Source organism: Pan troglodytes, chromosome 1 (genome assembly GCF_028858775.2).
Source record: "Pan troglodytes isolate AG18354 chromosome 1, NHGRI_mPanTro3-v2.0_pri, whole genome shotgun sequence".
Taxonomy (NCBI): domain Eukaryota; kingdom Metazoa; phylum Chordata; class Mammalia; order Primates; family Hominidae; genus Pan; species Pan troglodytes.
In genome coordinates, this window is record NC_072398.2 from 214114209 (window position 1) to 214126945 (window position 12737).

The following is a 12737-nucleotide window of genomic DNA, read 5'->3' on the forward strand; positions in this document are numbered from 1 at the left end:
GGTGAAAATCTGGTTTCCCTTGGGGACCACTGTTCTCTCTGTCCCTTCTAGGTCTTCTCTTTTCTTGAGCATCTGCCCCAGGAGCCCTTGAGCCCCTCATCCTGAGTAATCAATCACTCAGGGGCAGCGCCTCAGAGGCAAGCCCCCCCCCCACCCCAATATCTTGAGATGCTGGGACTGTCCCCTGGGCACAAAAATGTATCTGAATCTCTCTCACCCTGGTCCTATCCTGAGTCCACATTGAGCAGAAAGAGCCTTAGCTTCAGGGTAGACAGAAGTAAGCCTAAGATCTTTCTCTGCCCCCTCCAGCCAGCTTGTGACCTTGGACAAGTCACATCATCCCCCTGAGCCTTGGCTTCCTCATCTATAAAATGCGCTTCACAGAGCAGCCTTGCATGGTGTTTACAAGGATTCAGTGGGATGCTGTGTGCGAAGGACCCGGCACAGAGTGGGTGCTTAGTCAATGCTCCGCCTGCTTTTCTCCCTTGCTCTTGAGGTGGCCACATTTTCTCTCTGCCTGGGTGAAGTTAAAGAAATGTATGGTCTCTCCTTCTTCCTTCTGGGATTTGGGAGCAAATTCATGATTCCTTTGGCCAAATCAGGCTCTGGGTCTTTGTCCCAATCCTGCCAAGGACTTGCTGTGTGACCTTAACAAGTAGCCACCCCCACTAGGACTCACTTTTTACAAACTATAAAATGAGGGGTTTGAGCTAATTAATCCCTAAGGACCTTCAAGACCCTGGTTAGGGTTGATTTGCAAAGACTTCCTTTTTTTGGGAGGGATAGGGGAGAGCAAGAGGTGAGGTGTGGGGAGGGAGGAAGAATCCCACCCTATTTGAGGTCCTGGCAGTGGAAGGAGTACACATATGCGGGCCCCAGAAAATTTTAACATCAACCTAAGGGGCTTGATCCTATGCCTTCTCCCCAGAGGCTGGGATACTTGCCCTGATTGGCTGTGGGGGAGGGTGTCCTTCCTTCCCATAACATCTCAAGCTGCTTAGTAAGGCAAGAAGGCCAGGCACCCTGCCACTCTCTGGCGACCCTCCAAAATGCTTGTGCCTCTCGGTCACAGCTGAGGCCTCAGTGTCTTCATTCTCAGGGCAGACTGCCTTGAACCCAATCCTAGGGACATTTCCCGTCAATCTGCCCCACACCCAGGAGCCACCTGACGCCTTGGGGCTATTCTGGGGAACTGAGGTGGGATCCAGAGCCTCTGGGAAATGTCGTCTGGAGCCTGGAGGCCCTGAAGCAGAGGTCCTCTCCCTCCTGCCCCTCGGGAAGGCAGAGCCATCCCAAGAGGCAATGCTCTGGGCAGGTCACACCAGCCCTGTTCTCTGCCCCTACCCGCAGCATCCCACTGCAATCTAGTTAAATCAGACACTGGGGGAAGCCTTGCAGGGGCGAAGTCCCATGGGCATGACTACAGGGTGGGGGGTCTCTGAGGGTGAAGGGGCCAGAAGGTCATTTCAGTGGATTATGGGGACAGGTCATGGGTCATCAGAGAGGAGTTATGAAGCCCTGTGAGAGGCTGGGAGGACGATAAGGGAGCCACACTGTGAAATGCCCACATTTCATAACAGGAAGGTAACAAAACCTGTCTGAATTCAGTAAATCAGGAAATCGCAATAAGCATGAGTAGTTAGTATTATAGAGGTTGCCTCAGGCAGCTGAGAAGAAGGCCTGGACGAGGAACTGCTGTCTTTCTTTAGAAACAGTGTGTTACTATTTTATTTGATTTTGTTTGCACTATGTCCAAATATTACATGAATAAAATGTTTCCATTTAAGAATTCATAATGAAATGAAGCAGTATAGACTGCACCATAATTTCTCTCCTAGCCCACGTCCCCACTGCTTTAATGGACTCGCCACAAGGAGTCCCAATGTAATGTCACCTTACGGCCTAGAGACGAAGGCCGCAGGGCTACCAAGGTGGGGAAATGGGCACTTCCTCTGGGAATGACCTTCAAGGGAGCAAGTCTTGTTTCTTTGACTTTGGGCTGGGCTTTTGGAAACAGCTTGCAGGGAGGTCAGCCTGGGTTCATTGCAGGGAACAGCAGAGAGCAGGCAGCTGGAGTCCGAGGCCCTGCTGAGTGCCTGGCTCTGCGTTCTGGGAACTTCGGTGGTCACTTCCCTGCTGCGGGCCTGGGTTTCCTCATCTGTATCGTTAGGGGGTGGGGGTGGTCACGCCTCCCTTGGAGTGGCCGAGAGAACACACCTTGGAAAACGCTGTGCAGCTGCAGAGCAGGATGCCCGCAGGGGAGAAATTTTTACCTTGAAAAGGACAGAGTGGCTCCCTAAAGAGGCTGGACCTGCAGCTCCTTCTGAGGGAGGAGTTTCAGGAAGGCAGCTCCCTGAAAGGCAGCATTCAGTGGGCGTGACCAGCTGGAAAGTTCACAAAGGTCCAGGAGCCAAAACCAGTATTATTCCTGCCCCTGCACCCCAGGCTCTTTAACAGCCCCTGGTGGTACCGCCTTCCCTTCTTTCCCCTGGGGTCCTTATCCTGCACCAGCCTCCCAGATTACCAGCCCGATTTGCTGACAAGTGGCTTCTCTGAACCTGGGTTTGCTGCCCTGTGAAACGGGAGCAATGCTATTCATCTCATGGGACTGTGGACGCCTTGAGAGCAGGTGCTGTGCCTCCATTGCCCGTTGCCTGGTACAGTTCCTGGAGCAGTAGCTCCTCAGCAGTGAAATGTGGAGTGAATGCAATCGGAGGGAGGAGGTTACAAATTGTGCCTTACAGCACCTAACTCACCGCACAGCTGCAGAGGCTGGGACACAGAAGACTGCCTCTCTCAAGGGCCAGGCACCCTTGCAGCCTCCTTCTAGACTGGAAAAGTCACATGCAGGTCTAGGGTATGCAGGCTATAGGCAAAGGGAGGACCTGAATGTGATCTCGACTCTGGGCTTGGTTGGCCCAGAGAAGGGTGACATCAGTGCACTTCGTGTGCCAGGACCCTCCTTTCCATGCCCTCCAGGCAGAGGGTGTGCCTGCCACGGGGACTAACCAGGAATGCATTCATTACCACCCAGCACCCACCAGATCCAAGTCATGCTCAGCGTGAGATGAGCCCACTCGGGCAGCTCTGGGGACCTGGAACCGGCACATGTCATGTGTGTGACACTCCCAACACCTTCCCAACCACATCCCTACTCGACCCCGTCCGTCTCCAACTCAAGGCAATTTCGCCTCCCAAGGGACATTTGACAATATCTGGAGACATTTTTGGCTGTCACGACTGGGAGGGATGTTACTGGCATCTGGTAGGTAGAAGCCAGGAGTGCTGTTAAACATCCTACAATGCACAGGCTGCCCCCACACGAAGAGTTATTTGGCTCAAAAATGTCAGTAGTGCCTTCCATTGCAGCTAATGCATCTGCTGTAACCAGGAAGGGCCCCATGTTACAGGTGAGGAAACTGTGGCTCAGAGAGATCCTCTAACCTGCCCAAAGTCACACAGCTTATAAGCAGAGAACCAGGGTCTAAACCCCACCTTGTCTGATACTAAACCTTTTCACTTCCCTACAGTCTCCACAAAGCCTGTCTCCATGGCAGGCCTAGGGATGCTGAGGGTCCCTTCACCAAGAGAAGGGATAAGTGGGGGCCTGGCCCTGGATCCTCCATCTAGACTCACAGGTGCCCTCAGACCAAGAGGGGTTAGAGACAGCTTCCCACCCACAGTAAAACCCTCAGTCCTTGAAGGTGGGATCTAGACCACTGGAAGTTCTGGGAGAGAAAGAGACACGCACACCCAGGTGCACATGTGCACACCTATGCGCATGCCCGGGTAGACTGAGAAAGGCAGTTCGGGAATGCTATCCCTGTTAAGTTTTCAGAATATGAACTATGAATCAGACCAATCGCACTGTGTACCCCAGTTCTGCGAGCGTCCCTATGTGATCTTGGGCATGCGACTTCACCTCTGAACTGAGGCATCCAGATCTGTGCAGCGAGGATCATTCCCCAACCCCCAGCCAGAACAATGAAGTGGTAGGAGGTCCCAGACCTCCCCGATGGCAGCTCTTGCAGCCGTAAGCTACGAGGTCCACACAGTGTCTGCTGACGGTCTCCAGTGGGTAGTGGGATGTTGAGGCAGGGGGTTGCATAAGATGACTTCAGCGAGGTCCTCTCTTTCCCGTGACCAAATGAATGGCTGAGACGCACCCAAATCCCACAGGTCTTCCTCTTGCCCGTGCCCTGCCCTGCCTGGCAGGCTCAGCAACTCACCCATGTCTCTTCTCCCCAGAGATCTCCCTGGATGTGGACGCAGACCGGGATGGTGTGGTGGAGAAGAACAACCCAAAGAAGGTACCTAGCTTTCAGGGCAGGCACCACCCTGAACCCAGGGCTTCCGAGGGCACAGCCCCAGATCCCGCAGGCAATTCCCATTTCACAGCTCAGGAGACTGAGGCCCAAGACAGGCTCCCAGACACACAGCATACCAATGATGGAACCCACAGAGGAGCTCAGGCATCTCCTAGAGACGGCAACAGAGCAGGCTCCTGAGTCTCAGTTTCTCCATCCCATGATGGGGACGCCCAATTCATGGAACTGCTGGGAAGGATAAATGTGCCCGCTACAGAGGAAGCACTGTGAAGGCATTTGCTCTTATTATTTTGCCTGTTCTTTTAAGACTAGGGAGGTGGGGGAGACAGACCCTCAGGACAGAGGGTCGCATTCATCATTCTCAGTTCCAGGCGCGGTATTATCTCTGCTGGTGCATGCACGGCCCCTCTCCTCTTTCTATTTATTCTTTCATTCATTCACCATTCATTCATTTGTTCCCTCGTTCATTTACTTATTTTCTTTTATCTTGCATTCCCCACTCCCATTCTGCTCCCCCACAGAGGACCATTTTGCTGGGTTTAATGTGTCTCTTTCTGCTCTGGTGACTCTCAGGAGGCATGTGGTGTGGTTGGTGTGCATGTATTTTTAATTTGTGCAGAGAGCATGGTGTTCTCCATCTCATTCTGTTTTGTACTTTTCCCTCAACCTAGTTTTTAGGCTCCATCAGTCTTGCTCTGTGTACATTCAGGCTGTTGCTTCTAACTGCTTTCCATTTTCTGCCCTTCTGTATTATCTCAATTTTTGCCATGGGCATATGTGACTTTTATAATAACACTCTGAAGCCTAGGGTAAAGTATACATAGAGGGGTACTTACGAAGTAAAATAAACACAGCCTGATGAGAAGCCTGGGTCCTAGCAGCCTGCTACCCTGACTCTCTGCAGGTCAGGAGAGGGTTCTCAGCCATGTGGGGAAGTCCCTTCTTCTAGGATCGTGAGCGAGGCTAGCCTGAGACCAGGGCCAGCCCTGCACACTCATTCTCTGAGTCTATGGCCAAGCCATATGAGAATGAACTCCACAGAGGCCTCTGAAGCCCAGCAGCCCCAGGGAGACAGCTTCCAACCTCCCCCAAGGGGCTGTGCAGTCTTGGGAAAGTCACACAATCCCCATGAGCCTGAACTTGGCCAGAATTTTTAAATCTGGGCCGGTGAAGTTTTCACATTTTCTTCACTCATCCCATAAATATTTGCTGAGCATCTTTTATGTTCCAGGAGCGGGTCAGGCCCAGGGGACACAGAAAGAACAAGAGAAACACAGCCCTGGCCTTAAGAAGCCCATGGTCCACATTAAATATGGAGTGTTTTGGATAGCTGTGTCATCACAGTTGTCCTAAGTCCTCCCAAAAAGGATGTATACAGGGCCAGGTGTGGACCCGGGGAAGCTGCTCTGTCCTAGAGAATCAGAAAGGCCTCCAGGAAGAAGAGACAGTCATGCTGTAACCGAGGAAGGGTAGAGTAGGCCAGGTGGAAAGGGGCAGGACAGGAGCAGAGGGACTGGCATAGGCAAAGGCCTGGGAGCTTGAGTCTTTTGGGAGCAGAAAGGTGCCGGGATGGGTGGGGCAGAGTGAGCGAGGGGCAAGGCGGAGGAGATGAGACAGAGAGGAAGGCAAGTTTCACCAGGCCTTCCAAACCACAGCGAGGAATCAGGGCTTCATGCCAACTCAACCGGGAGCCCCTGACCTGGCTTAAAGCAGGGAAGCAACACAATCTGGCCCGAGTTTGTTCTAGTAGTGCTATGTCTGCAGTGTAGAAAGTGGAGCACCATGCAGGTCTCATTCGGAGCACTAGGAGCGTGTCTGGAAACAGCTGGGTGGCATCCATCCAGGCGTCTCCTCCTGAGCTCCCCTAGGGACCTCGGGACCCATGGTAGAATGTCTGTCTGCTCATTTCTCTGGCCAGCCTCCACCTCCCTGCCTCCACCCACACCAGACACCAGCCGCACCAGACAGGAGGCCCATAAATGCCTCAGTCAGCCTTCCTGTCTCTGTTCCTCTATTGAACTTGCCTTTGATGCCCACATTCATCCTCTGTGGACATCAGTCTTGAGATTCACATTTGCCAGGTCACAGCTGCCCCAGTGGGTGGCGGCTACTCTTTACCCTCATCCTGGGGCTATCTCTCCAGTGTCCCATGGGGTCTATACAAGCATAGAGAAGAGGGCACTGACCTTTCTTCCTGCCACTGTAGGCATCTTGGACCTGGGGCCCTGAGGGCCAGGGGGCCATCCTGCTGGTGAACTGTGACCGAGAGACACCCTGGCTGCCCAAGGAGGACTGCCGTGATGAGAAGGTCTACAGCAAGGAAGGTGCCAGCAGGCCCTGCACTTGGGGGGCAGGATGGGAGGAGTGAAAAGATTCATGCCCAGTCCTGGGCTGGGCTGAGGGTGAGGCAGGTGTGGACTGAGGCCTCCTGGGGATGGTGGACACAAATACCCACTATTGCTTAAAGCCAAAGGCAAAACCATAAGAAATAGACAAGGGCCGGGCATGGTGGCTCACACCTGTAATCCCAGCATTTCGGGAGGCCAAGGCGGGCAGATCATGAGGTCAGGAGTTCAAGACCAGCCTAACCAATATGGTGAAACCCCATCTCCACTAAAAATACAAAAATTGGCTGAGCATGGTGGCATGCACCTGTAATCCCAGCTACTCAGGAGGCTGAGGCAGGAGAATCGCTTGAACCCAGGAGGCAGAGATTGCAGTGAGCCAAGATCACACCACTGCACTCCAGCCTGGGCAACAGAGCAAGACTCTGTCTCAAAAAAAAAAAAAAAAAGAAGAAGAAGAAGAAGAAGAATAAAAAGAAAATAGACCAGAAGGAAATTCCCAAAAGGTTAATCATCTCTAGTGTTGGAAATGACAACTGGTTTTTATTCTGTTTTATGGTTGCTTTTTTCTTTTCTTTTTTTTTTTTTTTTTTTTTGAGACAAGGCCTTGTTCTGTTGCCCAGGCTGGAGTGCAGTGGCATGATCATAGCTCACTACAGCCTCAACCCCATGGGTTCAAGCCATCCTCCTGCCTCAGCCTCCTGAGTAGCCAGGATTACAGGCACATGCCACCATGCGTGGCTAATTTTTTTATTTTTGTAAAGATGGGGTCTTGCTATGTTGCTCAGGCTGGTGTTTGTCTCCTGGCCTTAAGTGATCCACCCACCTCAACCTCCCAAAGCACTGGGATTACAGGTGTGAGCCACAGCACCCAGCTTCTTTATGCTTTTCTATAGTTTCCATAATACACATTCATGGGGATTTTTTCCTGATTATCAAAGTAAAAGGCATTGGGAAGCTGAGGCTCCAGCAGCAGATCTCTTCATTCTCACCTTCTGTCCCTCAGATCTCAAGGACATGTCCCAGATGATCCTGCGGACCAAAGGCCCCGACCGCCTCCCCGCCGGATATGAGATAGTTCTGTACATTTCCATGTCAGACTCAGACAAAGTGGGCGTGTTCTACGTGGAGAGTGAGTGACCCCAGCCCAGCCCAGCCCAGACCTTTCTAGCCACCTACCCTCCTCCCCTTAGCAGTTGTGGCCTTCACAGGTGCAGGTGCCTGGGGAAGACCTGGATTGGTCTCTGAGTGATTGTAACATGGCAATGCTGTTGTCCCGTGAAGTTGAAAGACTCCATGGGGACACATCGCTCCTCCTCTCAAAGGAGTCTGGAGTCACATGGGTCTATGTAGAACCCAGAGGCCCTTCCTCCCTACGAATCAGGGGAGGAAGGGCATTTGGGCACTTCTTTTCTGGAGTCATGTCACCTTCAGGATACCTGAGGCAGGGCAGGCACCACCTCCAGGTATTTTCTGCCATCTCTGACTTTCAAAGACCCCCTAAAGATGCAGTGGGCACCCTTGAAGAGTTGACCCCTTGCTCCTCTCGATGGCAACAGGTGTCCTGGGCCCCCACTGTGTAGGGCACGGGCTCCTGCCCTGGAGCTAGTCCTCGTAGCTGCCGGCTCTGCCTCACCCTGTCTGTGGATATGTGTTGAGCCCTTTGGTGCCAGGCCCTGTTCTCAGCTTTGAGATCTCTGCAGTAAACACAACAATCACACCCTGCCCTCAAGGAGCCGCCAGTCTAGCAAGAGAGACATAATCAGTACCACAATTGGAGGAAATGAAATAGAATAAGTGAGGAGAATGGCAGGGCAGAGGCACCACTAGATGGGTGCCTCTGAAAAGGCCTCTCTGAGGAGGTGACATCTGAGCTGAGACTCAGATGAACAATAAGAAGGAACCAGCCACTCGTGAGCTGAGGGAAGAGTGTTCTAAGCAGAGGGAACAGCATCTGCAAAGCCTGGAGGAGGAGACCAGTTTGGAGTGTGGGAAGAGCAGATGGAAGCCCAGAGCAGGGCTGGGAGTCAAGGTCAGTGAGCTGGGCTAGGGGCCAGAGCATGCAGACTGGGTTTGGATTTTATTCTGAGTGCAATGGAATGCCATTAGAGGGTTTTATGCAAGGGACTGTCATAATAATGATGTATGTATTTTAAAAGCTCCCTCAGCAAAATAGTCGGCATTGCAATTTGCCATGGTACAAGGCGGGTCGTGGGGTGGCGGGAGGAGGCTTCTGCATGCCCAGCTGCCTAGGGGGGCCAGGATCTCTGGCCCAGCCCTGGACCCACCTCTAGACAGACCCACTAGATCCAGGGCATTCACCATGAGGTGAGTAGGGACCCTGGACCCTCACATCAGGGAGATATTTAGCCAGGATGGCAGTGGCCAGCAGCCACCCAATACCAGTCGTCCTTCTGATCCACCCTGGGCTCCAAGCAGTGACCTCACACAGGTTGGAATGTGCCCAGAGTCAGGCTGGCTCCGCTGCCCAGGGGGCCGGAGATGTTGATGTTGACACCATCCAGGCCAGGGTTGTCACGGAGGATGGGATCACCAGTGGGAGCAGGAGGGATGCAAGCATGACCTCAACCTCGGCCTCTTGACCTTGGTGTCGTGACACGAGACCTGTTGCAAATAATGATGTCTGGACATTATCTAGAAGTTTCTTCTTTTTGCTAAAGGGAGTGGACTGGTCTGGTTCCATAATCTCATCCCTCCCCGTCACTTGCCATCTGAGATGGGTCCTGAGCAGACAAGAAAAAAGAGGAACTACTACCACAAGGGCTTTGAGAACGTCCTTTGGAGCCTCTTATTTGGGCTGCCCATCCTGTGGGGAGCAGCCACGACTGAGACAGTGGGGACCCAGAAGAGACAGTTTCCCAATAATGCTGACACTGGGTCACTGGGTGAAAACTCTTAGACACACACACACACACACACACACAAGCAAAGGACGACAGGTAATTGACCAGGAGCACAGTCTCTTTTTCTTCCAGGCAAACACTTTGGACTTATGTCAAATTCCAGGCACCCCTGTGGATGAGCAAATGTCAGGTGTCCTGGTAGGGTCAGACCAGCTCTCCCCAAGGCCAGGGGGCTGGGTTGGAGACTGAAGGACCCCAATAGGGAGTGCTGGAGTCAGGGAGCTACAATTCTGGGTCCAGGCAAGTCTTACCAGCCCCAGCCTTGGGGTGTTCATCTCTGACGTGGCATGGGAATAGTAAGAGTTCCGACTGTCCCGGGTGGTGGTGGGGATCTAATGAGGAAGGTGTGTCAGGCACTGAGTGCAGTAGCTGGCCTTTGGAAAGCTCTCCATAAATGGCAATTATGGCTTTTGTTGAGATTATGATGATGACTGTTAGTTACGATGATTGGAGTGGACAGAAGGCTTCAGTGCTCCTAGGAAGACCTGGTGACGGCCTTAGCCTCAAATTCTGCCCAAAACACCAAGCACTGGGGCCTTACCTCTTTATACAAGGAAATGGTCATCCAGTTTGCCCAGGACTTTCCTTATTTTAGCACCGAGGGCTCCTCATGCCAGGAAACCCCTCAGTCCTAGGGAAACCAAATCAGCTGGTCACACTATCAAGGAGTCTCGCTGGGAAGTGGAATCATTCCAAAGTAGCTAGAAAGGTTAAGGCAAACCACGTGCCAGCCAATGCCTGGGGCAGAGAGGTCATGGTGGTCAGTGGGCCCAGCCCAAGGCACGAGGACCACTCAATAGAGCGGCATTGTTGGTTCCTGCACAGAAAGCTGGCCACGCTCAGTGTGGGGTTTGCACCGAGCCAGGGATGGAGGACGGGGTAAGGAGGCTCCTGGGGACAATGGCTGAATTGTTCCCACCAAGAAATCAGTCCGCCCGGAGCTGGCCCCAGCTGTCAGAAAGCAGCCCAGAATAGAGGTGCATTGTGAATCACAGGCCACAGGCCACATCAGGAGGGAGAAAGCTGCCGGCAGACGGACTAGAACGTGTCCTCCACCTGCCCCACCACCCCCAGCCAGATCCCTGTTCCTACCCCAGACCTTGGTGGAGCCCCCCAGGTGCTCTGAGCCCTGGGAAAGCTTTGGCTGTGTGGCTTCTGCCAGGACAAGTTGGCTTCTAAGCCTGACTGTCCCCTGAGCATCAGTTCAAGTACAGCCTGGGGCCTGTGGGCATGGGAGGGCCCGAGTGCCTGGAGGAAAATGTTTTCATGATGCCAGTCTATCTGAATCTACTGAGTGACAGGGCTGCAGGGTGCATACTATTGTTTCTGGGTGAGCAGGACCTCACTTTCTATTCTTTGGGACTTTCAGTATCTGAATTTTTCCACCTCATTTCTTGGACTCCTCCCTCCCAAGGGAGGATGAGGTGGGACGTGGTTTCCCTGCCTTCTGTTTGGAAACTATTCAATGAAAACTCCTTCACATCCTCATAATACAGGTCCAAGCAGTGTTACTGATGGTTACCCATGGTTACTGAGGTTACTGAAGTTACTGAGCCTGTGTCATTTGCATTGACCCTGTGGTGTGGGTATCATTATCTCCCACTTAACAGATGAGTAAACTGAGGCTCAGGGAGGTTAAGTGAATTCTCTGAGGCTTGGTTTTTTTTTTTTTTTTTTTTTGAGATGGAGTCTCGCTCTGTCGCCCAGGCTGGAGTGCAATGGTGCAATCTTGGCTCACCACAATCTCTGCCTCCTGGGTTCAAGTGATATTCCTGCCTCAGCCTCCCGAGTAGCTAGGATTACAGGCACGCACCACCACGTCCGGCTAATTTTTGTATTTTTAGTAGAGACGGGGTTTCACTGTGTTGGCCAGTCTTGTCTCAAACTCCTGACCTCGTGATTCGCCCGCCTCAGCATCCCAAAGTGCTGGGATTCCAGGCGTGAGCTACTGCACCCGGCTCCCTGAGGTTTTATAGCTTGTAAAGCCAGAGAAGTATTTAAACCAAGGTCCCTCTGACATTGGAAGTCATAACCACTAAGGGAAGCACCCTTAGTGAGATTTATAACCAGGGTCTATTTCGGCACATTGTCCCACAGGAGGAGCCATCCCAAGCCCTGGCTTCGCGGTTCATCCACTTATTTCTCACGTTTTAATCAAGCACCTAGTTTGTGCCAGGCTATTCGGCTTATGTGTTCTAACCCTTGAGCATCTGGTCATTAACCATTATCATTGTCGTTGAAAGCACTAAGCTGAGGCTGATTCTGCCCTTCCAGCTCTACAGGGCATAAAGAAATTCCTTCTGGAACTGCATAGGGTCCTACCTCCATGCCTTTACCAATGCAAGTATCTCCTCTCCCCAACACACCCATTTCTGCCACCCCGCAAGGGCATCTCAAAGGCTGCCTTCCTCTGCTCAAATGCTTCCCGCCGTGCCTCTTCTGCCCTCCCCACCCTACCCCAAGTAACCAGACTGGATCTCACCCATAGCCGCCGTTATGACGCTTCCCACATCTGCTCCATCTTATCATCAGCTGAGCACTGCTATTACAGAGGCTGCATTTGGACCACCTCTGTCTCCCCGAAGGTCCTTGCCTGATTCATGAGCTCTCAATCTGCCTGAAAATTCCCCCTTGGTCTCTCCCACAGGGAATGTTGTGGGAGTCATTGGTTGGTTCAGTAGACATTTGTTAAATATGACCATGTGCCGGGCAGGCCCTGGGCCCCACTGGGCCTGTCTCTACCCTCGCACAGGTCACCCACATTTAAAAAGGCTGTGATGAGGCCGGGTGTGGTGGCTCACACCTGTAATCCCAGCACTTTGGGGGTCTGAAGGCAGGCAAATCACTAAAGGCAAGGAGTTCGAGACCAGCCTGACCAAGATGGCGATGAAACCCTGTCTCTGCTAAAAATACAAAAATTAACCATATGTGGTGGTGGGCACCTGTAATCCCAGCTACTTGGGAGGATGAGGCAGGAGAATCGCTTGAACCCAGGAGGCAGAGGTTGCAGTGAGCCAAGATCACGCCACTGCACTCCAGCCTAGGTTACAGAGCAAGAATCTGTCTCAAAAATAAATAAATAAATAAATAAATAAACAAACATAAAAAGACTGTGATGGAGATGGCAGGTGGCTGTGGGA

General features: G+C 52.4%; 1 protein-coding gene across 2 annotated transcripts in view; it reads left to right on the forward strand.

The window, feature by feature from the left end:
- Window positions 1–12737, forward strand: part of PADI2 (peptidyl arginine deiminase 2) — a 53390-nt gene that overhangs the window by 20050 nt on the left and 20603 nt on the right. The window contains exons 4-7 of one of the 2 annotated variants that reach the window (XM_009449250.5): window positions 4249–4310; window positions 6535–6652; window positions 7680–7805; window positions 11872–11937. In XM_009449250.5, the coding sequence (XP_009447525.1) occupies window positions 4249–4310; window positions 6535–6652; window positions 7680–7805; window positions 11872–11937 (372 nt within the window). The remainder of the gene's footprint in view (window positions 1–4248; window positions 4311–6534; window positions 6653–7679; window positions 7806–11871; window positions 11938–12737) is intronic. The other variant, XM_513113.9, reaches the window with a different exon arrangement.